Below are 25,510 nucleotides of genomic sequence, written 5' to 3'. Positions count from 1 at the left end.
AGGCAGCACCAACAGCCGCGGACACGGACGCCGGCAGCTCGGCCGCCGCGGGCAGAACAGCCTGTCAGCACGGCTCTCCTGCATCCACGCTCAGCCGTGGATGATTTTCTGCTGACAGTTCAGCAAGGGCCTTTGGCACACGAGCTGCCCACTTTCTGACACTCATTTAGTCACACGCCTGTTTCAATGGCATTTCTATCTGGATCCTTCAGCTCTAGTTTTAGAGGTACAGCTCTCCCTGGCTTCAGAAGAGATGGAGGAAGAGCAGCAGGTCTAAAGCAGTCCTGCAGGGACGACAGCTCACGGGACATGCCCGTTTCATAGCTACTTGTCTCCATGATCCTTCCAGCAGTCAACATTAGTCTAGGACATATCCAAGCTGAAGTGGCTGCAGAGAGCCTGATCACTCCCCAGCCTGCGCACACGTTAAGCCAGGCTTTGCCTATCGTAGGGACTTCCTCACAGCCCATCCCACACTGCTGATATGGAAAAACCTCTTTCACCATCACGTCTTGCGCTCCCCAGATAAAGGCCTTGCAGTGACAAGGAAAGGAAGCCAGGGACAAAATGAAGATCCAGGACACAAAAATACATCATCTGCAGACAAAAGGGACAGCACGCTCTGCAGGGCTAGAGCAAACAGTAGGGCACCAGAGCATGAGCGTGTGACCTGGCCTTCAACCGCTGCGCGAGGCTGAGTTGCGTTACACGCTCGCATGGGTGCATATAAAGGATGTGAAAGAGACTGGCACCTGCCTGCTGCGTGGCCGTCTCCTCCTCACCTCGTGGCGGTGAGCAGCTGCCGTCACTTCAGCCGCACCGAGGCCAGCTCCTGCAGCCCTGGGAGGCTGCGGCAGACGAGGGGCTGAGCACCCTTGTGCACGTGTAGAAGAAATGAGAGAGATTATGCCTTTGTCATTTTGAAGGTCTACCATCACTCCTGGTCCAAGATTTTGCACACATTTGGTCTAGCAGCTCTAGTCCTGAGAACGACAGCTTGCAAAAACTCGAGCACGTGTATTGTTCAACCTCTCCCCTTGCTAAAATGACTTCCTGCAACAACATCCTAATACCCAGCATGCTGCACTTGCATTCGGGCTGGCTGCAGAAGCAGCACCTCGGAGTTTCTGTCTGGCCAACTTGTGCAGCCAGGAGAGTCTATCCAAAGGGAGCACAGTGAGCATGAGGACACAGGGATGGTACAGGGGACATTTACCACACATCAGAGAAAAGTCTAACTGGTCATTCCACTCTTGCGGAGGCAGATAGTGGATCAATGCAAAACAAAGTGCGCCTGTTTGCCTTTATGCTCGGGTATTCTTGCGCCAGCGTTACCTTGGGGCTACTGCATGCAGCATGCCTAACTATAGCCACGGAAGGACACTGTCAAATATCGGGCTCCAGCTGGTCCTCTCTAGCCACAGGAAGAGATGCTTCAAACTAAGAACTGAAGGCAGGAAGGAAGGAGGAGTTGTTAGAGAGCTTGGCCTCCCACCACAAGTGCAAACTTACATTTTCACTTCCAAAATAAGATATTACACGCTCTTGCTTGGATGCAAGGGTTCCTTCTTTAAAGCACCACACTTATCTACCCCACAAGGGTCTATCGCCACCAATTTACATGTGCTATCAGACCTGTGTCAGAACACACTGAGGACCGAGCCACATCAGAAAGACAACTGTGGAAATGTGGGCATACGAGCCATAACAGAGGAAGAAAATCAGCCATTGACAGACCAACTCCTGTCAAATCTCACAGACACTACTGTAGACTCAGCACTGTTGTAGGCAATAGCCAAGAGAAGAGCACACCTTGTGAAAAGGTTTCCCCAACGCTCAGTTTCTCCGGGCATAGCAGAGCCCTCCTAGCATGGGCCACCAACACCACGAGGTCACTCTCTGCAAAAAAAAGCTAAGCCTGAGCGTGCTCTGCGAGATGTGGGTTTTCGGCCCTCGCTTCTGCTTCTCAATAGTTTCTGTTTAGAGATGTAGGATGTAGCATCTTGTCAGCTTTTCCTCTTGACCTGAGCGGCACGGTCTCTCCAGTTGCACCCGGAGCCTGATATTGGAAAGCAGAAGTGTCCCATGGAGGTTTGAGTCAGAAGAGAGAGCAGGAGAAAACAAGCCCCTATTCTACCTCAGGGCGTTAGGTCAGAGCGGACTGCCCTACCGCCACATTGCAGTATGGCATTAAGCAATATCCCTGTGCTACCCCAAAAGGGCTATGCAAAATTCACAGCCAAGCTAGAGCAAAGTATTTCAGCATCTAGGGATACAGCAGACCTGGCACATTAACACTTACCTCTACGTGTAAATCTGTCAATGAAGTTTCCCGTTCTTTAGCACTGAAATTAGACATCACATTTCATCTCGTTGTACATTTGATTTAAACACAGGACCACCTCAAGAGTTGGTTTGGCTGCTCAGGAAAGGAACTACGCCCACAAATACCCCTCTTTACTGCCAAGAATGCATGTCAGTCATGGGATACCCACACGATTTGGGCAGAGGGGTGTTATGTGAACTTTAACTCAAATTCTGTGACTAGTGTAGTAAAGGCTTGGGGCAGAGACTGCAGAGTAAGCCATCTGTCCACCTTTCCTCGGAGGACAGTCTTTGATAAAGGACAAATCCTAAACCTGCCACCCCTCCCTTCAAATCATTCAGACCAGCAAAGGATTTGGCTCTCAGCCTGTCGCTAAAATTTATAGCTGGTAAATCCAGGTGTGAAGTAGCTGGGGAGAGAAGACCACAGATTAGCACCCCTCTTTGTCATCTGCAGAGAACCAACGGGACTTGAATTAAAAACCACAAGAGGCTGGAAGAGGCATCAGCTGCTACCCTGGGAAGTGGTGCTTATTCCCACGGGTAGCAGAGGACTTCAGACACCGGGTGCCTTTACAGACATCTCTAGCCAGGAGCTAAGGCCACTCGGTAGGTCAGCAGAAGGCTGCTCCAGGAGGACAGCAGGCGAGGAATTGTTAGGCTTGGTAACGCTACCTGAGTGATTTACCCACAGCTACCCCAACCTCCACGCTGCCTGCGCGGATCTCGGAGCAATCGCAAGTCCAATGGATGCTTTCAGGAGCAAAACTGATTCCTGCCCAGTACCCAGATGCTCTAAGTCCATCCCCACCGATCTTGCTGAGAGTTTAGGGCCTAATACCCGAAGGGCAGAGGCTCTTGCTGAGACAGTTTGGGTTTGTTCTCTAAGCAAGCATAAGAATCCCTTACAGGACGTGCACCCTGTTAATTTCCCCAATCAGATTCCAAGTATTTGCTCACTCCAGAAATAGTACTAACATTCAGCGTGCCGGTTCCTCAGCAGTGCGCTCCACTTCCAGGCACATCCCTGCCTGCAGTCCTTAGGTCCTCACCCTGCCTGGTGGTCTGTAAGCCAGCCGCCAGCAGTCTGCAGGGCAGGCAGCCTCGCGGGGGGACTGGCTTTGGGACCCCCCCCGGCGTGCGCAGCGGGACCTCGGCCAGCACGGTGGCGGGCAAGAGGTCAGCTGCTAGTTTAGTACCTGGGTTTAGCACATGCTACACTGAGGCAGGGGACAGGAAGCGCAGCACGAGACAAACTGCTGGGAAAAAGACACAAGTTTTGCCTGAGAATTCTCAGTTTCCACAGAACGGGAGAGGCAGAACTAGTGGTATCAGGCCAACATGCATTTCAACACCCGGTTGTACTCACTTGCACCAGCAGGAAACTGGTAGCTGGGGCACTTCCAAGTTGCCCAGAGGATTTACACCCATGTTCTCTTAATTAAAAAAGGCGTAGCTGAGTCCCTCAAGCTCTTTTGAATGCATCAGCCCCAAAGGTGTGTGAGGTTATTATTTTCAGCTGCAGTTTTCAACTTTTCTAAATTAATTCTCTAAATTGCACTTATATTTGAATCAGTCCTTTTTATTCAGAGGGCATTCCACTGTTAGGACCACCATAAACACTGAGCTACACTTTAACCTCAGCCAGAGAAGGCCTTACCTACTGGTCTTAAAAGTTCTAATAGTTGGAGAAATCTCTTTTGAAGTCCCTCCATTCATGGAAGTTTACTGGCCTGTATATTATGGATGGTTTTGTTCTCATAAAGCAAGTTAAAATTAAATTGCAGGCCCACCTGCTAGACAGTTGGGACATTAAAAATACATATCACCAGCCAGCACCGAAACTAGCCCAGCTGTTGTCTGACTGACAGGCTTCCTCCTGGAACAGGAAAGTATTTGTTTAGCTGCTTTGCTATGATCCAGCGAAGCAGAACACACTCAAAGAAGAGACCAGAAACTGAGAAACCAGTCACTTCTGCAACACGTGAGAGCAGCAGCATTGAAATGAGGATAGGGCAAAAGCCTTGGGATGCTCTTGAGATACAAGGGAACGTAAACTACCAACGGGCTGTAGCAACTTTCATCATCTGAATCCCTGCAGAGTGCCGCGGACCAGCCCACGCCCTCTGCACGCCCATGGAAGGAAGGATGGAAGGAAGGAAGGAAAACCCGAGGCATGCTCCACATTACACTCCGTGGCAAAGAGCCATAGTCACTTGCACAACGATCCCATTGCATTTAACAGCCTCAAACATGACCTCAGACACATCCCAGTTCCTGCCCTGGATCCAATCCCTGTGTTTCCAGCAGGCAGGATTGCTTTCTCCACACACGCACTTACCTGCTGTGCCTCCCAGCCTGGCAAAGGCACCGTCCCACAGCCCCTTCCCTGCTCCAGCAGACCCTTTCACATACAGCTACTTTTATTGTTCATGCCCCCTGTAAACTTCACTACTTTACAAACTACCCTTCTGACTCAATGTTGTCATTTTACGCAGTTTCTAAGTACCTACAAAATTCAGCTAGAGGTGTCCAGCACCTAGAAATTACAAAGCTCCAACACAAACAAGCCAGTTATCAGCGCACGAAAGCGTGCTCAGCTAGAGACGCAGCAAGGCAAATGAAGAGATAAGCAAGTAACTACTAACATAGCATTGCTAACAAGGTAATACAAGATAGAAATCTAATAACAACACAAAATAACATACTGCTCACAGTAGGGATAACCTCTCCCAGGCTGCAGTCAGCACCAGAAGCCTCTTCGGTAATCATATTAACAGTAATCATAGTAATCATATAAACGAAACTGCTAACACACTGTTTCCCAGTGCTGAAGCCAGCACAAGGAGAAAGTTACCATCACCCATGTGCTGCAGAAGCATCTGAAAGGTAGTTTCCACTGGAGCATCTTGCACTTCTGCAGCAAATTTGCTAGTCTGTGGCTAACAAGCACTGTTAATCACTATTCCCACCCTAATAGCACCCACACCTTCGTAGGTGCTCTTGGACTGGTATTAGCTCACGTCCTCCTACAGCACAAGTGGAACCTTTCTGTACAACCTAAACTACACAGATGATCTCCATGCCTTCTCCCCTTCGCTTTGTTCCCACGCAGAAATACCAGGTTTGTTAAAAGTAGAAGCTAGACATACACAGAACAGATATCCTACCTCACCATAACTGGTCAAGGCTCCTGACCCGGCAGAGTACGCAGAGAGATTTGTTAGTCCACAGAAACCACAGGACACCTCAAAGGCACTAAGATTCGTAGGATATGGGAGGTGGGGAGAGCTTGCTCTAGGATGCAGAAGGCAGTTTGCTGCCCGATAGGAACGTTCCAGCCTCCAGCATCCTTCAGGAGGGTTGGCCAAGGTGGCGGAGCCTGGAAAGTTTCAAGCGAAGAAGTGACAGCTAGTTATTTACCAAAAAACAGCCCAGCTTATTCTGGAAGGGAGTGGGGGTGGAGAGAAGAAAAGGAAGTCATCTCTTTCTCTTATCAGTACAGAGCCGGCAGCTGTGAATTGAGTGTTTAGAAGGGGACAGGGGAGGGTAACCACCACACACACATGGTACATGACGACATCTGGCTGTCAAGTTTATGGGCAGCCAGAGCTAAAGAAAGAGAAAGAAAAAAGAATGGCTAATGGGCAAAGTTATGTTCCATGACGCTGCTGTATCTGAACAGCGTTTCCTATGAAATATTCCCCCTCCACGCAAAGTGGCAAGAGAGATTTCGGCTCCCAGCCCTCCACGCTAAGCGACTCTGCCGAACAGCAGTCCTTGCCCTCAGCGCAGCTGCGAGGGGAGAGCACCAGCTCAGGGATCCCAACTCTGCTCCCGTCGGGGACGAGACGGCCACGCTCCTTCAGGAGGAACCTTCAAGATACTCGGAAACATCTTTGCACCCCTGCTTGCTTTTTGGGTTTCCTAATTTCGGCTTAAAAAGCACTCCCTTCACTCGGCTCTGACTCGGTTCTTCTGCCCTCCAAAGCGGGGTTCATGCGCCTTCACTTGTGCACCTTACCTCTCCGCCCTGCGAGCTCTTCGGGGAAACATACTGCCCCGCTCCCCATGGTAAACAGCACGTACTGCTGGGCCCCAAAGACAGCTGTACCTCGCGCAGAAGCGTTTCTACACAGCCCCTCTGAGCTAGCTTTTTCTGGACACTCGACAGGAGCACGTAGACCACAGAGCTATAAGGTACCCAAGTTAGAGTCCAGTCCCCTTATTCAGGCATGGAGAGAACTAGTCACTTCTGGAGGGTGATGCAGAACAGAACCCAGTCCTCTCCCCTGACTAGGCAGGGACACTCATCTCAGCCACTTAACACAGGTGCCTAAAGTTAGACAGCCCAAGCATGTCAGTATGTCCAGGTCCGGGGTTTAACGTGGAGAGATAGCAAGGTTTACAGGGAGAGATAACATCTTTTATTAGATCAGATCATATAATTGGAAAATGCAGACAAGCTTTCAGGCACTCTGACCTTCCTCAGGCCACCCCTGGGCAGAAAGAACTTGCGTTCTCAGTCCTGCAAGAAGCCAAAGGCTGTAGCAACAGAGGACAACTCAGCTCTTCCAAACAGAGCCTAAAACCGCTTCCGATCTCCCTCTCTTGGCTCAGCAAGCTAGGGAGGAAGAACACAACACCCAATCCTAGCAAACTTGGGATCATCACAGCCCTGCAACCGCATGACTGGCCAAATAGCTTGCTCCCGCCTAGCTCTTTAATATCCTTGCATCACCAGCTTCATACAGCAGGAGAAACAAGAGCTCAGAAGGCCGGCCTCCTGTGGGCTGGCAAACAACTAAATATACATCAATTAAGGTATTAAATAGCTGGGAATGTGGCTGCCGCTGCAATCCTGACTATTTAGTCCATTATCCCACAGACACTTAGCACAGTTATGGTTGCTTTGCGGCTAGCCTTTAATGTGCCAACAGAGCAGCTGAGGCACAGAGGAGATTAGAGATCAGGAACAGCCTCAACCGCAGAGCAGAGCCGAGCACTCTGGAAGCCCTGTCTCGCCACAGTGAGCTCGGAAATGCTGGGCAGGACTGGGGACCGACCCCGCAGGGCCCGGCTGGGCCTGAAGAGGGGAAGCAGGAGGCGAACAGCACAGAGCTTGGTCTGTTTTTAGGGTTCATCCCCACCCAAGTGGCTCTAGAGCAAGAGCTGGGCTTCTCATCCTGCTAAAGCAGGAAGAGTAGCTCTTTTGCTGAAGAAGGATGCTCGCTTCCAAGTCAGTAGGAAAAGCTGACAGCCCCAGAGGAAGAACCAGAGCAACTCAGGGGCATAATTCCCACTAATGGAGAAGATCCCGGCAACCCTCCAGTAGTGCCAAGCATCCCCATTTGCTCCCCGGGTGCCTGGTGCAGCTAGTGGGAACAGCCCTCAGAATAACGCTTCCTGCGGGGGCTCAGAACACTGCAGCTGGGGCTGAGAGATGCCAAGGACAGAATGTTTTGCCCCAGGACATGCAAGGGGTCAGTGGCAGAGCAACAGCAGCACTCCCACCTTCCCTTTGCTCAGCTCAGTGCAGTACTGCCTCTGCACAATCTGTTCCTGCTGCGCCTGTTTGGATGGTCAAAATGGAGGTGTCCAGACTAGAGGCGGAGCTCCGGTGTTTTCTAGGTTAACTGCCATAAGACATCTCTTCAGCCAGAACCTGTCATCCTTACTTTCCCACGCCAGCACGGTAGCGTCCGTGACAATGCCACCATCCCGAACGTGTGCCATCACGGCCAGCAGCCACCAAACGGCACCCCAAATGAGCAACGCTCCTGCCAAAGCGTTCGGTGGATTTGGTGAGATTCCAGCATTCAGAAACAACCAACTTTTCCTCCATCTTGGAGTGAACACAGGCATCACACACTGCAGAGATGTCAGAGAGTAAGAAATATCAAAAGCCATCACCAGCAGGAACGCCGATATCCCAGCTTCACACAGGAAAAGCGCTGCAGAAGTGCCACTATACACAGGGAAAGTGCTACAGAGGAGCAGTGGAGATACTCACGCAGCCATGAGCCATGCATGCATCAGAACTGCCTGCTGACAACCTCCCAGCTTCCTCCCTTTCCTGCACACAAACCCAGACAGGTTTCAACATGAGGGACAGCCCACGGGGCTGATTTTGCACCGGGACGATTCCTTGCTTTTCCCTGGACAGACACTCCATCGTCTGCACTGAGCGCCTGTGCGTGTGTGTGCGGTCCTGCTCAGCCAAAGCAGGACCAGCTGAACTGCACGAGGGACCTCTGCACAGTCCGAGCCACCACCCCGCGTGCGCTACGGACTGCTCTTGAAATCCACACGCCGTCCTACCGCATATCGCCGCTCCTGGCGGCAAGTGCTCAGCCAGGGGAACAGCTGCTTCCACGCAAACAGCCTGCCCTTGCTTCACACACTAGTGAAGGCTTTTAAGCTCCAATGGACCCTAGAGGGCCTTGAAGTACCAGAGGGGCTTAGCGTGGCCATCCTGCACAAGGCTGCGTGGGCTCTGAGCCCCTGGCACTGCTTTTTCATCCTTTCACCATTTCTCCAGGTCATTCCCTAGGCCCAGCAATGTTGCTTTTCGTAATATGCAAGTCCCGGAAAAGCAGTCCTAAACCATGGCTCGTGGCCAGCCCTGCACGGTACTTATAGATCCAGGAGGGCTCAGTGGCCTCTTTTTTCAAGGAATATTTCTGCGTCTCTGCTCATAGAAACCAGTGCTGCGCTAGCAGGAAAAGAAGAACTCTACACAGCAATGAAGCCTCAAAAAACTTCTTTTCTCTCCCTAGGAAGGGCATTGCTTGGAACCGGCACTTGAGTTCTCTTCTTATCCCTAGAGTACAAACAGAAGACAGATTTTCTACTGAGATTATCCTAACAACCAACAGGCAAACTATTAAAAAGACACTCAACAAAATATCCAAGGATTAAAAACTCATCCTATCTCTCCCTCTGTCATCATTCCAGGGCTCAAAGCAACACTGAAAAACAAGCCACGTTCTGCCGTGGAAGAGCTGAACTGGTGTCTAACAATCAAGGGCATCAGCATTTTCACAATTAGCACAGGACTTTCCTTTGTTTACTGCCAGCACTTCCGTGCAAACCTGTGCGTTAAAATATACAGTTTCCTACTTAACACTCATACACTTTTCCACTGCTGGTGTAGGCAGACGGCACTACCCGCCAATGGTCAGACATCAGAGATGCCAGAGATAACAGCTGCAACAGTACAGCAAAAAGGAGGGGAAGAAAAAAGGCTACACTGTGCTGGCCCTCTGTGGAGCCGTGTCTTCCTCTTCCACCCTATGTACATCCTAACGTATCTAGATATACCGCCCACGGGGCTCTTCTGCCGTTATGGCCTCAGAGCTCCGCACTAGAAGCAAACTAACGCGGGACTAAAACCTTTGTCTCATGAAATTCCAGCAACGTCCAAACCACACCAGCCCCGTATACAGAGACCAGACTTGTGTTCCCTTCCTCTGTGAGCAGGGCGCACAACAGCAAAGCCTACGTGCTGAAGACGTGCACCTTCCATGCCTACTGGGAGCTACTTCTGCAAAGTGCTACCCAGCTCCTGCGCCCTGCAGCTTCCACACGGCGCTCTGTTGCTCCTGGGCTGAACCCGCCACACGCACACGGGCCGTGACCACGCAAGGTGTCCATCGCAGGGCTTGCAGGAGAACGCTGAGCAAGGAGTCACCTCTGCTTTCTTCAGGATCACCCAGACTCACTGACGTCAAAAGTCTCCTGTCTACTCAGCACAGGAGAAAAATCTCTCATAGGGCCTTCAAGACGCTGTGTTTAAATATAACCCCCAGGACATTTATCATCTGAAAGCAGATTGCTAGGGCTAGGGCCAGCTGTCTGCATGAGATCCCACGCTGTTTTCCTCAAGCTCTTTATGCTTTGCTATCGTGCTTCATTGCTGCAGTAAGGATTATTTGCAGAATTCAAACTACACCTTGCCTGTCTCATGTAGTCGCTACCTGACTGTCGTACTTTCCACTGCTTTTTAGCCATCCCTTCATGCAGAAACCTGTTGAGTGTTCCCTTCTCCCCCAGCACGCCTGCGAGAGCCCTCTGCCATGAGCCAAGGAAACCTGCAGCAACTGAGGCAAGACACTTCTTCTGGGATAAATACTGGTATAAGCCGAAGAGAAGAGAAGAAACGGCCATCTGCCTTTGTGTTAGACGGAGTCCCTGCCCAAACACCTGTGCATGAAGTACGGGTGCAAGAGGTGGGAAGACTGCCCTGGCCGGTGTCACAGTGCCTGCTGCAGGAGCTCATCGTTTCTACGATGGCTAATCGCACAAGAGGGACCCTATGCAAACAGCCTGCTCTTCTGTTTGTCCCGAGATCACCAGCTGGCTGCTTTGAGGCACTCATCTGAAAACCAGCCATGGGAAATTCCAGCCCATTTTCACTTGCACTAGTCTGAAGACTCTTAATTCTGTGGCTCGTGCCCAGTGCTGCTGAACACCATACTAGAGGTTTAAGGTTTGAAGAAGCCTGTTCAAATCCCAGAGGCGCCTTACATCGCTCGTCTTCCAGAGATCAGGAGGGACACAAAAACCTGCCAATTTCAGTCCAGTCAAACGCTTCAGTACTATGCCTTCCTCACTAAACTGCGCTTCTTGAAGTACGCCAGTTCCTCTTAGCTTTGACCATCGAGATGACAACACCGAAAGTTTCCACAGCTTTAAAGCTGCGGCAGCAACAAATAGTGACACTCCCACTCCGCAGCCGTCCCCAGAGCAGGACTGAAACTGGTCTGAGGCACAGCTGACAGCAGGCGGTGGGTTGGTTCAACTCGAGGAGCAAACGGGCATTGCTGCTGCAGCACATTCTAAAGACTAAAGACGTGCCAGGGAGTGGGAACCGCAATCTGTGCGGCAGGTTATCACCGAAGGGCAAGGAGCAGGCTTGCAATGCACCAGCAGCTGCACTTACCTGCCATCTTGCCAAGACAGCCCCAGGACAACCCTGAGGCCTGCTTTCTTCCCGCTCCAGGGAAAGGCTGGAGAGAAGGAAGTCAATGCAAAGCCTGGCAAGGTGCAGGTCCAGCAGCTGCCCACAGGGCAGTGGTTACACCTCAGTGCCCAATGGCAGTCCCTGGCCAAAGTGTCGGCCGTGGTTTTAAGTTTCTTTGCTCCATCTGGTGGTTAGAAAGTTTTTAAAGCTGCGTAGAGCAAACATGCGCTGCTCCCTTGCACGGCCTGCTCATTTTCTGGGCTGTCTGTCCAGAGAGGTTGAAGAGAAGCTTGGGGTGGACCACTTTGGTAAGGGCAGGGAAGCACTCAAAGAGCAGAAGGCTGCCGGACGCTCGTGTGAGGGGATCTCCCCACCCTGGGTGACCAGGGTCATTGTGAGTACGAGAACCTGAAGAGTCAGTCAGGCTCCCACGTGTGAACCACAAGGGTGGCCACTTTCTACAGCAGCAGTGCTCACGACGGCTGGCGCTCCAGGGCAAGTAAAGCAGCAGCGGCGCTGAACAGTCCAGCACCTTACAGCACCAGGCAGAGGGAATCATTTGGCTCTCACCCTTCATGTTGGACGATGGGAGCAGGATAATGCTTAAGCATTCAGACCTGGGCTATGGGAAAACATATGTGCACCCGGAGTAAAACAACTTACTGTTAGGATAATGCCAAGGGCAGAAAACCCCTGACCCATTCTCCCAGGAGCAGAGGAAAACCAAAACCAGCCCCCAAGCAACACAGACAGCCAAGGAGCCCATGGCTAACCAGGCCCTCCCTCATTCAGCAGGTTTCTCTCTGAGTAATGCAACAAAATAAATAAATAAGGCAATAAGGAAGCAAGGCAAGAGCGGAGCCCAGGACGAGAGGGACCAGGCGGGTGGCCTTATGCTGCAGCATCTTGGCTTCCCCAGGCAGCTCCCTCCCACTTGGCATCGGGGCCAGCAGGAGGAGAGGAGATTCCTGCTGTGTCGCCCCTACCCCGACACGCCACCTTTGCCTGCCGTGATCTGCCCGAGCCCACGGCGTCACGTGCCTTCTTGCCGAGCCCAGAAATCCTCAGCTTTCAGGATTATATAACCTGACGAGCTAATTAAAAATGAGGAGGTTTATTTTGGACCCGGGCAGGGTGACAAGACAAAAATATAGCCCATAACAGGCCCATATCCCCTTTGAAGAGTCGCCAACGCTATTTTTTACTTAGATACATCATGAAGAATTGGAGAGAAAAAAAATACCACAGCTATATTTAGAATTTAATCAGTGGCAGGGCTTGTTACACTTCTTAGAGAGGAGACTGATGGAAATATTTCAGGAGGGTGGGAGGAAGGGGAGGGTGGGAACAAACAAACAAACAAACAAACTACCCCAAAAAGCAAACCAAGGACAAATATAGCCCTGGCAACTACCTTACATGGTAGGGATGCTGCTCAAGGGTGTGAAGAGGGATTTTTTTGTGGTTTTGAAATTAAATCTTTGTCACTTTCCCACCCTCTTGAAATCCCCAAGGCCAAACAACGTGTCCCGAGGGATGGGCTCTTCTCTGCCTACGTCAAGTATTCATAGTTACCCCAACTCCCAAGACTGTCCAAGCTGGCTGTTTCCCTCTGTCACATGTGCCCAGCGTGACGGGCTGCAGAGGGGAACGACAAGCCGCAGCAAACCATGGCTGGAGCAACTAACAAAGTCCTAGGCTGTGCGTAACCTCATGGTTACCCTGGAGGTAGCATCTAACAGAGAGCCCAACGGCTGGTGATGCCGCTAATTCCTTACTCCCCTGTCACTGCAGGCAGGTCTTCCCTCAGTTTCTCCGACCGGAATCGCTCAATTTTTAAAAATATTTTAAAAACTCTTTGGAGCAGCGGGGAACTTGCGTGTTCCAATCTCTTGCCCTGTGTCCTATTCATATTTTTAAGGCAGGTCTTTTACCATTGTTTTGTCGATCCAACCACTGCCATTTTACACCCTCCAGGCACCCACAGCGCCCATCTCCTCAAACCCGTCTCAGCATCAAGTCAGAGCGCCCGAGCTGCTCAGCCCTGCTGCCTTTATTAGCTCACACTCTGACAGAGGCGAGCTGCACCCCAGAAGGAAACAAAAAAGAAATGGGGTTTTCACAGCAGGGTGGAAAAGGGGGGGGCCCAAAGGCCCTGGCTGGCACAGCTGTGCCACCCTGGAGGGAGCACAGGGCAATGGGGGGGAAAGCGAACCATCTCCTGGGTGTGCTGCGCAGGCTGCCCTCCATCAGCTCCTCCCTCCCTTGGGTTAAAATAGCTGGGGACGGCGCAAAACAGTTCCCTTGAAAGCTAACTGGTACGTTCAGTCTGGCCAAAAAGGGAACTTTCAAAACATATCAAGTGTTGGGGGGGCGGAAAGCCGCATTCACTTAGGCACTGCAGATGTGAACTGCAGTTTGCAGCCTTAGGCTCAGCTTTGACACTGCAGGGCCAGAGCGAGGGAGCAGCCCAGCCTAGAAGCAAGCTGCAGCCCAGTGGGACAGGCGACCGTGTCCCGGTACAGAGAAGGGCCCTCTGGCCCAGCTGACTCCCCCCAGCAGATGGAGGACACGCCTCTCTCCTCCTGCCAGCTCTGGACAGCCGGTTCTCCACTCGCACACAGCCCTCCTCCATCCCAGTACAGAGCGGCAGATCTCTTGTTTAGCATCTGCTCACCAAGAGAAGCTTCTTCCTATCTACCTGTTCTGGTGTGGGCTATTGCAAGCCAGAAATATATTTAAGTGAAAAAAAATCTTTGTTGTAGCACCCACAGGAGATTGGCAGACAGCTAAACAAATGTGAGTATCATGGCACTATCCAGATAAATCTAATGACTGTACATTGGGAATGGGGGGGAATTTCCAGACCTTATTATCCTAAGGGCACAGGCTATCTTGCTCAGCTGGATGAGAAAAGGGAAAGGATGGCGTTGCACGAAAGGCCCTTGTGAATCAACAGCACACGTTCTTCCCCAGATAATACAAAAGGTGACACCGAGGCATAAAGATTGCCTGGACTGCAGGAAGAAACTGAGAACCCGGCCTGCTTCAGCATGGCAGCAGGGGGTACTGCCAAAGGTGCTGGAAACCTGCACAGCAACCCCACCTCTGTGCATGAGAGGGGCCGCGTGGAGGTGCGCACTGAGACCGCCTGCATTTGGCACGTCCCTCTCCCTGCTGTTGGTGCCTCTTCTCCCAGGTCAGCCAGCAGTCCCACATCTGTGCTTGCACTGTCCTTGGGGAGATCGAGAAACACCAGCCACAGCAAGTACAGGCTGGGAACCACCCCCAGCAGCTTTGTGCCCGGGAAACCTTGAGTAGATACTTGCTACGAGACAGCCTCTTCACCTGATAAAGTAATCAGAACAGCTGCAGCCAACACCAGCCCAACTAGAAAATTCAGCTCACCCTCTCCTCCCCCAGTGCTTCTTTCAACACCAAGAAGCTGCAACAAGCAAGATAAAATTAATCACTCCTTGCTGTGAGAGGCTTCCCCAGCCCTGAGCCCTCGCAAGGGGGGCTCTGCAGAACGGTGCTGTGATTCGCCCTGGGCATGCACACGGGTGCCAGCAGCCCCCGCTGGACCAGGTGACCTCCTCCTCGAGGCACTTATTAGGGTGCCTGCTCACTGCCCCCGGCGATGGGGGCAGAACAGAGCTCATCTGTCTCCCAACACAGGGGTCCACGGAGGCCCTGCAGCCCGTTCTGCAGGACAGATTGAGGGGGCAGACAGACAGAGCAGAGCAGAGCAGAGCAGAAGGGCTGGGGCTGCAATATGAAGACACTGAGAACATCCCATCGTTAACAACCACAAGGGCATTTCAAAGAAGATGCAGCAGAGGATGAGGCTCATCTGTTTCTCTTGTCCACGTGGAAACAACTGGGACTTGACGCAGAAAACCTCCTCCAACAAGGAGCCAAGGGGGGCTGCAAGGTAGAGCCCCCTGGTTCCCCCAAGGCCCGAAAGCCTGATACTCACAGTCACACGCTCCCAGACTACCTGACAGATGCTTTTACTGCAGCTGGATCTCAGCAACATCTTTTCCACATGGGACCTGCCTGGGACACCTGTGACAGCCACAGCATCTGCTACAGGAGAGCAGCAGCTCAGAAAGCCCAGGAGGAGATGCTGAAGCGTACCTCTCTTCTAAGTGCATCCCTCAGCCACTGCAGGCAGGCAGTACTCGCTCTCTGGAGAGCACCATTGATACAAGCAGCAGCATGAGCTATTTGCAGAAAAAAAACGCATATGCAGGAAGCACACAGTTCCTGATTTCCAGCTTGGTTTCATGCAAAGAATTTCCTTCTTCCCTTCAGACTCATGCAGGAAGCCTGCAAACAGACCAGCTCCATAATCTGATTAGGCCCCATCCTATGCACATTTCCTGGAACATGCAATTGCGCTGCAGGAGCCACTTTCCATCCCTCCCCACCACTCACAAGGTAGCAAGTGCTTAAGCCACTGCTTTTGGTCAAGGCAGTGAAAAAGCAACAAAATAAATCAATTCCTACTGCAGAAAAAGTATTAATCAATGCTTAAAGAACTGCAGCCTTAGGAGTACTTCTCCCCCCCACCTCCCTCAGAGGGCAGGGGCTTGTTCTTAGCTTGGAAATAGGTGTTAGCTCTGTTCATCCCTCAGGGCAGAGATGGAAACCCAAATGAATGTCAGCATTTGGGAAATAAGTTTTTAGTAAGCCATTTGGGAATTAAAGGGCATCTGCACTGCGAGGGTGGGAAGGTGAACACCACAAAGACACTATGGACATAGGCACTAAACCAGTGACCCAGCTGGGAACAGAGAAGCTCTCAGCTCCAATTCCCCACTCATAGGACCCTCCTTAAGAGGGACCAGGCTGCTGGTTTGCTCATGGAGTGACTGGCACCAGGGAGGAAGGAGCCCTCTGGCTAGGCCAGTCCTTTTCAGATTGAGGAATAGGTCACAGCCCCCATTAAAGAAAACAAACTTTCCCTCCAACTGCTTTAAATGGAGTCACCAAGAGATCCAGCATGTAACAGTCAACATGAAAAGCCAGACTCTGGGAAAAGCTCCAGGAGTGCAGGGTTTGCCTTGCTGAGCAGAAGGAAGGGCCAACACCCACCTTTTTGCACACCAAGAAGCATCTCCAGCTGGGCTTTGGGGCTGACGCATGAGCCAGGCGTTCTGTGGCAGTGCTAGAGGCACCGAGCTCGGTTCCCCTTTCCAAGGAGCAGCAGCTCCCAGCCGCAAAGCCACAGGCACGCTTCTGCTGGGCTCCCAACGCGTGCCTTGGCCAGCTGAGCTGTCCTTGGGGGAGAAGGCTCTCGCTGGGGGGGGCAGGTCAGGTGCTGGGGGCACTGGGATCAGCCTTCCCCACGCCTGCTGGCTCGCTCGCAGCAGTTACGCAGCTCCACGCCGAGCGAGACCCGCACCCGGACACCCGGGAGAGTCCAGCTGGCTGCTGCTGCTCCGCTGGCAGAGCTCCGCCGCTTCGCTGGAGCACAAAGCTCCGATTCATTCATTCAGGTGCCTCCGAGGCTCCTGAGAAGAAGCATCTCCTAGAAATCCAATTAATTTAAACCCTGCTGGAAGGAGCAGCGACCAGCTCCGGTACCACCCAGCCACAAAGGAAACTCACCCTCAATATAGCTTTGGCAGTACGAGCTGGAAGACTGGCTTCCTCTTCGGTGCTCTTTGCCTTACCCTGCCACTGCAGACGGCGAGGAATTCTCCTTGGCAGCCCGCAGCAGAGGTACAGCTGCATCCAAGACATGTGTTCCAGGGCCGAGAGCGCTACGTTTGTCTCGGGACCATAACGAGAGCAGCTCACTCTGCCTTCGGGGAAACCATAGGATACTGGAAAATCACCGGAGGCCTGATCCAAAAACCTCTCCTAGGCAAGGCTAGTGTTCCGTCTTTGAGTGAGGCCTTTAACAATTCTTATTCCCTCTCTGGAAAACAGGAGACAACAGTGTATTTATGCATTTTATGACCTGCAGTAAGGAACTCGCTCTATCTGGAAATAAAGAGTAGGCTGGGGGCTTGGAATCAAAGCGTAATTTAAGTTGCTGCCAATGTTGTCGTCCTCATTTACCAGAGTAAAGCCTGGTGTAAAAGCACGTCTCCTCCTTTCCCTGCATTTCCCATCTCTCACCTCCCCACTTGACCCGGCAGAGAGTGTCTAGGCAGTCTCAGCACACAGTAGCACGAAAGCCTTGGAGCTTTGATCCTCCTGTACTGCTGCTAACAGAGCCTGGGTCCAAAGTCATCTTCATACAGCCTGGCCAGAGAGAGAAGATCGGGGAAAATCTGAGCCGAGGTTCGGGTGCAGCAACAGCAAAGGAGGGAAGCAAAAGGCACCAGCTGCCTTGCTGGGAAGGTCTCGTGAAGCCTGCTCATGTGAGCAAGCCACTGCAAAGGAAGGCAGGGTGTGAATCCAAGCTGCTGCTGTGACCTGTCTCCGGCTGCCCGGGCTGACTGACCCTTTTCGTGCTGGAGCTGAGCACAAGGCAGCTCCAGAGCCAAGCGCTGAAGTACTGCCTGAAGAGATGGAAATTAACAGCTCGCAGAAAATTGCCGGAGGACATTTCTCAGCTTACCACTCAGGGCCTGCACTTCAGAGACACAGCAGCCGTGGGCTTGAGCACGCTCCCGCCAGCGAGATCCGCAATCGTCTTGGTTCCAGCCACCGTTGCCCTAAGCTCTGCCCATGATGTGTTGTTGATGAATATCCAAGATGCCAAAACACTGACCTGGTTTTGCTTCCTGGACCAGAAATTACCACATCCCCACCACCACCCAAGTTGCCAAAGTAAGCAGCTATTGCAAATACTTAAGGTTAATATTTATATTTGGATTCAGCACAGGAAGCATGTGTTTTCTCACTGGTAAAGAGAATGAGAAAGCTGGGACCACAGGCTGCTCAGCTGGTCAGGGGACTGGCATTGTATTTCCCGTCACTGCAGCAGTTACTCAAGGCTGGACAGCAAGCAAGGTTTCAGGATCCAGCTGGATGCACTTGATGCCTCATATGCGCAGCAACATGGCCTGCACAAGCGTGGTAAACCATCTTGGAGAAAGCATATGCTGGATTTTGGCCAATCCTGACTTATCAGCCACGCTGGAGCAGCCACTGCTTCCCACACTGGTGGTTGCAGCAGCCCTGCTTATGCTAGTAATTACAAGCAATCCAAGACTTCAAAGGGAACCACCCACAATGTGCCATAAAATCATTGTGGATAAAGTAATTCAGCTAAGCAGTAGACTGAATTTTAAAAAGGTTCATCTGAATGCAGGGAAAAAGTTGTCAAACAAATGTACTCAGCTCTGGATGTGGGATACCACTCAGCAGCTCTTTGTCAAGCCTGCGACAGAAATGGAAGCACGTCACCAGAGTACCGATCCCCCCGCCACCATCAGCCTGCTCATTCATTGGCCCAAAAACTGGAAACTTGGTCCTTTCAGTCTCAGTGTTCCCTTCCAGGGGCAGTTTCCCGCTCACAGTGCTGCAAGGCAGCATCTCTCCAGCCCACTCTGCGTACGGGGAGATCAGTAGCCAAAGGGGGTTCTGCACAATCACGGCTGCTGGCTAACACACGCGGGGCCGTGATGGCCCTAGAGCTGACAGCACGGTTTCACCACCACCCAAGCCCTTGGAGCCAAGAGGGAAGGCTTCTCTCATACATGCACAGGCAGGAAAGAGGAGGAACTGTCTGCTCCACACTGGGACCAGCTTCACCAGTGGTAGCAATGCTCAGAGTGCCAGAACCACAGTACAGAGAGCAACAAGGGAAAGGGCCTCCGTGATCTATCACACACAGGCTCCAATTCTGTGGCAGCACCACTCAGCACTGAGTCCTGCAGAACTGAATCCCCCAGGCTTTGGAGACAACCAGGCTCCAGAAGCTGGCATGTACTCTTTTCCTCCAGACTTTCCCTTCCTCCCAGCCACAGCGTCCCAGGAAACCTGGCTGTAAAGAAAAAAGCCTGCCCCACAGACAAGGGCAACACACAAGCCAGCTGCCACCTCCCAAGTGCTCTAGATACTGAGCAACTCCTTTCTAGGAAAAGAAAGAGGGCATCTGGGATCTGCAAGCCACTCGTCAGTAATGGGGATGCGAGGTTTATCCACCAAGATCTCTACGCCACAGCAAAAGGCCTCTAATCGCAGCCAAGCAGATGTAAGCACCAGAGCAGAAGAAGGGCAGCAGTTACTCTTAGATTCCCAGGCTCTCACTGTTCTAGAAGAACCGTGATTTCTGTGTCCTTGCCTGGGCGGTGATACATCCCTGACCTCCAAGCCTTTCCTGCAGTTGATGGGTCACATGCCAGTAAAGCTGGGAGAGGGAAAGAAACGGTCATTCTTTCAACAAGCTGTTTTTAAGAAATAATGCAATAAGGCCCTGGCAGCAGCCTGGAGCTCAGTACTTGCAACAGCTTTGTGGTTTAGGCTGACGGCAAAAAAATTTGTTTTATTTCTACAACAGGGCTTGATCCTCCCTCACATCACACGTGTGCGCACACCCCCACACTGCCACACGGCCGCTGCTTTCCAGGCTGGGCCCCTGAGCTCACCAGCATGGCCTTTCAGAAGGTCATAAGCACAGTGACCAGCATCTACCAGTCCTCGATGCCTCTCCCCACAACACCGAATGGCCGCTAGAAGAGCTTACCAAACAAGTCAAACACCCACAAAGAGGCTTATTTCCCCTTCCACGTGCCTCCTTGGAAAAGAATTAGCACACACGAGTATCCTAGGTGCCCTAGGGTAAAGCTGTTCCTCTCAGCTGGGGAGTCACCCCATCTCCTCCCAGTCCCTCCACAGATACACTCCCATGCAGGCAGGAGGAGAGGCATTAAGCAGTGTCCAACACTCAGCATCAGTGTTACTGGTCCCAGCACTCATATAAGCCTGTGCTTCCCCCGAGTCTCTCTTAGAGAGCACCAGTTGTTAAGAGGCACGTGCTTATCCAAACAGCGCTCACACTGGTAGAGTCACACAGCCCAGGAACAGGAGTGAGGGCAAAAAATAACCCTTGGGTGATTAGATATGTCACTCTTCCCCCAGAGGCTTGTGGCCCACCACGCCCACTCCTGAAGCCATTCGCCTGATTCAGTCATCCGTATTATCTTGCCCCTACGCCAGGGCAGAAAGGAATGCAGCATCCTTCAGTCCCAGCAGATCCTCTTGAAAGCTCGACTGCATCACCCAGAGCATCCCACCTTGCAGCCACGGGACAGTGCTGTGGCAGGGGGACAGTCACGGCAGGCCATGCACACTCCAAACCTGAGTGCCAGTCCACCATCACACTTGTACCCACGCCAGCTCCCAGCATTTCCAGCTGGTGACAGCCTCACCGCCGCCCACTGACGCAAAGCGAATACGCAGCCACAGAGGTGGTCCCTGAAGAGAGGAATCAGCACCTCCGTTGAAAGGGAGCTACCGAGAAATGACGTCCTTGCAGATCCCCCTGCTTCTTTCAACACAACAGGCCAGCTCTACATCAGCTTTCAGCAGCTCCACACTGCCAGCCTTTGTAGTCGGCCCGTAAGCCCATTAATGCCAAAGTGCCCTTAATTCCAAGGGTTCCCAGGCAAGCCTGAACGACCTGCAAGAAAGGATGCAGGTAGGATGGTGACAGTACGCAAAGGATCCACTGTTTCGTACTTCAGTTGGGCCTTGCAGGGACCATCCCTCCTGAGGGACTGCTCGAGTCTCTCAACACTCCACCAGCATAGGTCGTGATCTCAGTGGATCCACCTGGGCAGAGCCAGGCCATGCTTTGAGCCAGAGGGAGAACAGCATCGGCCAGGGGTTCAGGCAGAAGAGAAAGATGCCATACAAATCTGGTGGGCACCCTACATGTTGCTAGGCAAGAGAAGAAAGGCTGGGGCCAAGCCAGTCTTGCCACAACGTGGGGGGGAAAAAAGGACCTGAGCAGTGTTACAGAACCAGGGAGCAGCAAATCCAGCGCTCCAGCGCACAGGTGGAAAGGGTGGGGGCAACAGAGGCTGGGAGCAATCAATCCCCAATACAAATGCCAATCCACACAGCCCTGACCTCTTCCCAGCAGCAGTACTACCAGCTCGCCAGGTTCCTCAGGACTCCTGCAAGGGCTGAGCTGGCAGCAGCATTACAACCATTTTGCTGTCTCTAGCAGTCTGCTGCCCTAGGTAACTGCCCGACAGGGTGGAGCTAGCAAGGTATAGGTACCGTAGACAAATATTGACTTGCCTGTGGGCACTGAGAGCACTACCAGAGCCAAGAATAAAATCCAGGGGCCCCAAGTCCCAGCCCTCTGCTTTACACTCCATCACCCATCAGCAAGCATGTTTCGTAACTTAATGTGACGCCGCCCAGGTGAGCACTGCCTCTTCCTAAACTTCTGCACGCTTTGAATCAGGCACTCACAAAACACAGCTCAGCACTTGTACAAGAGAGACAGCCAGCGCTGGATGGCAAGAAGAGACCCAAAGAACCATAAACCAAACAACTCCCAGGATCCTGGCGTTGCAGGAATGCGTGTGAGGAGAATCTGGAGTTCCTGCACGTCCAAGAGATGGTTGCAAAAACCCCACTCGTGACCTGCCAGTGTTCGGTCCTGCACCGACACCAAACAAGCACTCCCTGTCCTGTAACCGATCCCATTTCTCGGCTTGAAGTGACCGTCAGCTGTACGGCGGCTCCCCGGCCACCACCCTTCTCAGGGTTTTTCAAAACACACTTGACTTCTAATAGCAACAAACGCTTTTTCAGGTCACCTTAAGGCTCTCTCTGTGAAAGGACAGACAAGAACCCCCAAACCAGCGATGGGGAAACCCCTCTGCACTGCTGCCGGCGGGAGCTACGTGTGCGACCTGGTGCTTGGAGCTGGTTCCCGAAGAGCCACGGGAAGAGATCATCCACCGGACGACTATTTACCCCTTTGGAAACCATAGCCGAGGAGAAACCGAGACGGGATGGTGTCCCCAAGTCACACAGGCTCCTGCCACCACTGAGAAAAAGAGACTGAAGCTTTGAAACAGCTTCTTTGGGAGAAGCTGGGGGAGGCACCAACACCACACCAGATGCACCGAAGCATCCTTTTTTTTTTTTTTTTTTTTCCCAGCTCGCAGCCCACAAAGATATTTCAAGCAAGTTTTAAAGCTCGGTCCCGTTTTGCCATCCCCTCTTCAGCATCCCTAGCGCCGGTTACAGAGCCTGCTGAGACGAGGGGCTTCAAGGCAGCGCCTTTCTCCCGCCGGCACCGAGCGCCCTGCGGCGGAGGGTCCCGGGGCGGCCGCGGGCCGGGGGCCGGAGGCAGGGCCGGGGCTCGGGGCAGGTGTCTGGGCTGCAACTCCGGCACGGGCTCCTCGCCCCGAGCGCCGCTCGCCCGCCGCGCTGCCGGCGGCAGCACCTACCCACGGACACGGGTGGGCACGGGCGGCCGCTCCGGCCCCGCCGCGGGGCGGGGAGGTTCGAACCGGAGCCGGTGCCCGAGGAGGAGGCGCCCGGTAGCCGCGGGTGCTCCGACGGCGGCCACCGAGCGCGGGTCGGGGTTGGGGTCGGGTCGGTCCTTACCTGCGGGAGGTCATGGCTCCGCGGAGCTCCGCGCAGCGGCCCCGCTCCCCGCTCCGACTGCCCGCACCGGCGGGGCGCCCGGGCCCGGGGCCGGCGGGGAAACCCCTCCCTGTGACGCGGGGGAATCCCCGCCCTCCGCCCCGCCCGCCGCCGCCGCCGCCGCCGCCGGCCCGCAGCGCCCCGCCGGCCCCGCTCCGTCCCCCGCCCCGGCAGCGCCCCGGGACCCCGGCAGCGCCCCCGGCCACGGGCTGCATGGCACACCCCGACCGGGCTCCGAGCAAGCATCGCGGAGTCACGGAGGCCGGAGAAGTCACACCGAATCCCAGAGTGGTGGGGGCTGGAAGGGACCTCTGAGCTCACCCCGTCCCACCCCCTGCTGGAGCAGGCACCCCAGAGCAGGGGCACAGGGCCGTGTCCAGGCGGGGGGTGAATGTCCCCAGGGAAGGGACCCCACACCCTCCCTGGGCAGCCTGTGCCCCTGCTCTGGCACCCGCACAGGGAAGGGGTTTGTCCTCCTGTTCAGGGGGAACTTCCCGCATTCCAGCTTGTGCCCGTTGCCCCTTGGCCTGTTGCTGGGCACCACTGAAAAGAGTCCAGTCCCATCAAGTCCTCTAGGGTCACCAAGTCCAACCCCCAACCCAACACCCCCAGGCCTCCTAAACCATGTCCCCAAGTGCCATGTCTACAGGTTTTTGAACACCCCTAGGGATGGTGACTCCCCCACCTCTGAGCAGCCTGTTCCAATGTCTGACCACTCTTTCAGTAAAGACATTTTTCCTAATATCCAATCTAAACCTCCCCTGGCTCAACCACTGCCTCTCACCCAATCACTAGTAACTTGGGAGAAGAGACCAACACCCACCTCACTACAACCTCCTTTAAGTTAGTTGTAGGGAGTGATAAGGTCTCCCCTCAGCCTCTGCTTCTCCACCAGAGAGGTGATGGAGTCACCATCCCTGGGGGTGTTCAAAAAACTTGTAGATGTGGCACTTGGGGCCATGGTTTAGGAGGCCTGGGGGGTTGGGGGTCGGACTTGATGATCCTGGAGGTCTTTTCCAACCTTCATGAGTCTATGATTCCATATTAAACAACCCCAGCTCCCTCAGCCACTCCTCATAAGACTTAAGCAACACACAGCCTCTCCTCTTCCCTCCTCCCTGGAGCCGTCCCCCTTCTGGTGCCAGCGCTCCTTCACCCTCCAGGCTGGTAACCACGCTCTCCACACATCCGTGCTCCTCGCTAGGCAGCTCCACAGTCTTGACAGCATGTGAGATTTCACACCAGCAGCAATTTGAGACAGCGCTCCATACCCAAACACTACTGAAGGTCTAGATTTTGGTGTTGAGGTCACAAAGACTGGAGAGTCATGCTACCAAGAGAAGGAAGCAAGCCACCAGACACTGAGAATCTGAGTCTGGCAAGGCTCAGCCACGTTTGCTGGTATCCCTAAACAACCCCAGCTCAGGGGCTGCTTTGGAGTCTGGAAGGCACAATGTCCCTGGAGGGGGTTCCCCACTCTCATCCCAATATCTATGGTGAGATGGGGATGGTGACACCCCAATCTTCCACTGGGGTCAGCTGGGGTCAGGTGTGCTATAGGCTTTATACAAATAGACCACATTTTGCCATCTGAAGTGTAAATTTGGAGGCCTTTAACAAACTCGTCAAATACATGTTGCTTCCCATTAAAGATAGAAATTAACCCAAAGAAATGCCCTGAATCTGGCACCTTTCATGAATGCTGGGTGAGAAAACAAAGCCAGCTGTCCAAGAGAGAGAAAAAGCCAGGATACAGCCAGCAAGCCCCCCCTCCCCCGCCCCCAGTCTATCCATAGTGGCAAAAATAGCAGTTTTATAACTATAATAAGACTCAGCAAATTCCGTGTCTATTCGGGGAATACCCAGAGAGCTGGCAGCAAGAGCCAGCTCATTTCTCAGTGAGGAGGACTGGCGGGTTGCATAGCTTTCCTGCATGCCACTGGATTGCTCACAGGGCAACGAGGACCACAGAGGCCAAATAGCAACCCTGATAACAATGACCCCTGTCCTCTCCTTCCTCGTTTCCCCTGCTAGCGAGGCTCCGAGTTACTGGGACCTTCTTTCACAGCACTGAGACTTCATTGTGAGAGACCGAACTGTGACTTCTGTGTGTGCCTGTCTCGTACGGTGGGGGGGGCAACAAGACCCCTTCTCAGCGCAATGCACATGGTCGGGGGGGACGGCTGATCAGCTTCTTGGTGAAAAACAGATCAAAACAATTGCCCCCCTTCTTGTAAGATCCTGGTTTCCAGACTATGCTACTGGGACACAGTAAACTGGTGAAAATGGGCGGGCCCCTCCTGCGAGACCTTAGCCCTCCTGTCTCCTGGCCATTAGAATGCTTTGATCCCGTGGAAAGACCCAGCAGAGAACTCTAGACTCTGGCCTGGGAGCTCTCTGCAGCCAGAACATCCCATTTTGTCAGTGTTGGGATGGTGCCTGTCCCTCAGGGGACCTGCTGCAACAGAAATGCACCGTGACAGTAGCAGGCGTGCTAGATGTCTGTGTGACCCCATCTGCTCTCTAACCTGCCCAGTCTCAGCTGGTGGCTGGCTGGGAGAGGCTTTAATGGTGGCTGGGCTCTACCCTGCTACACTTCCCCCAGCAAGGACAGGTGTTTTGGGTGCCCGGTGATGGCTGGAG

The 25,510-nt window shown here is 53.2% G+C and overlaps 1 protein-coding gene across 6 annotated transcripts in view; it reads right to left on the bottom strand.

Moving 5' to 3' along the window:
• The window catches only part of LOC142066635 (tyrosine-protein phosphatase non-receptor type 11-like), a 60,128-nt gene extending 37,188 nt beyond the window's left edge, over nucleotides 1-22,940 (bottom strand). For 2 of the 6 annotated variants that reach the window (XM_075114374.1, XM_075114376.1), the window contains exons 1-2: nucleotides 22,829-22,914; nucleotides 5,496-5,707 (exon numbers count right to left, since the gene is read on the bottom strand). In XM_075114374.1, coding sequence (XP_074970475.1) covers nucleotides 5,496-5,503 — 8 coding nt within the window. In that variant the 5' untranslated portion in view covers nucleotides 5,504-5,707; nucleotides 22,829-22,914. Of the gene's footprint in view, nucleotides 1-5,495; nucleotides 5,772-22,828 lie in introns of those variants that run through there. The other 4 variants (XM_075114371.1, XM_075114372.1, XM_075114373.1 and 1 more) reach the window with 2 other exon arrangements.
• Between the last annotated feature and the right edge of the window lie 2,570 nt (nucleotides 22,941-25,510).

The sequence above is a fragment of the Phalacrocorax aristotelis genome, chromosome 19 (assembly GCF_949628215.1).
Source record: "Phalacrocorax aristotelis chromosome 19, bGulAri2.1, whole genome shotgun sequence".
NCBI classification, from domain to species: Eukaryota; Metazoa; Chordata; class Aves; order Suliformes; family Phalacrocoracidae; genus Phalacrocorax; species Phalacrocorax aristotelis.
Note: the sequence above shows the minus strand (reverse complement) of the source record. Positions and strands in the feature narration are given on the sequence as shown.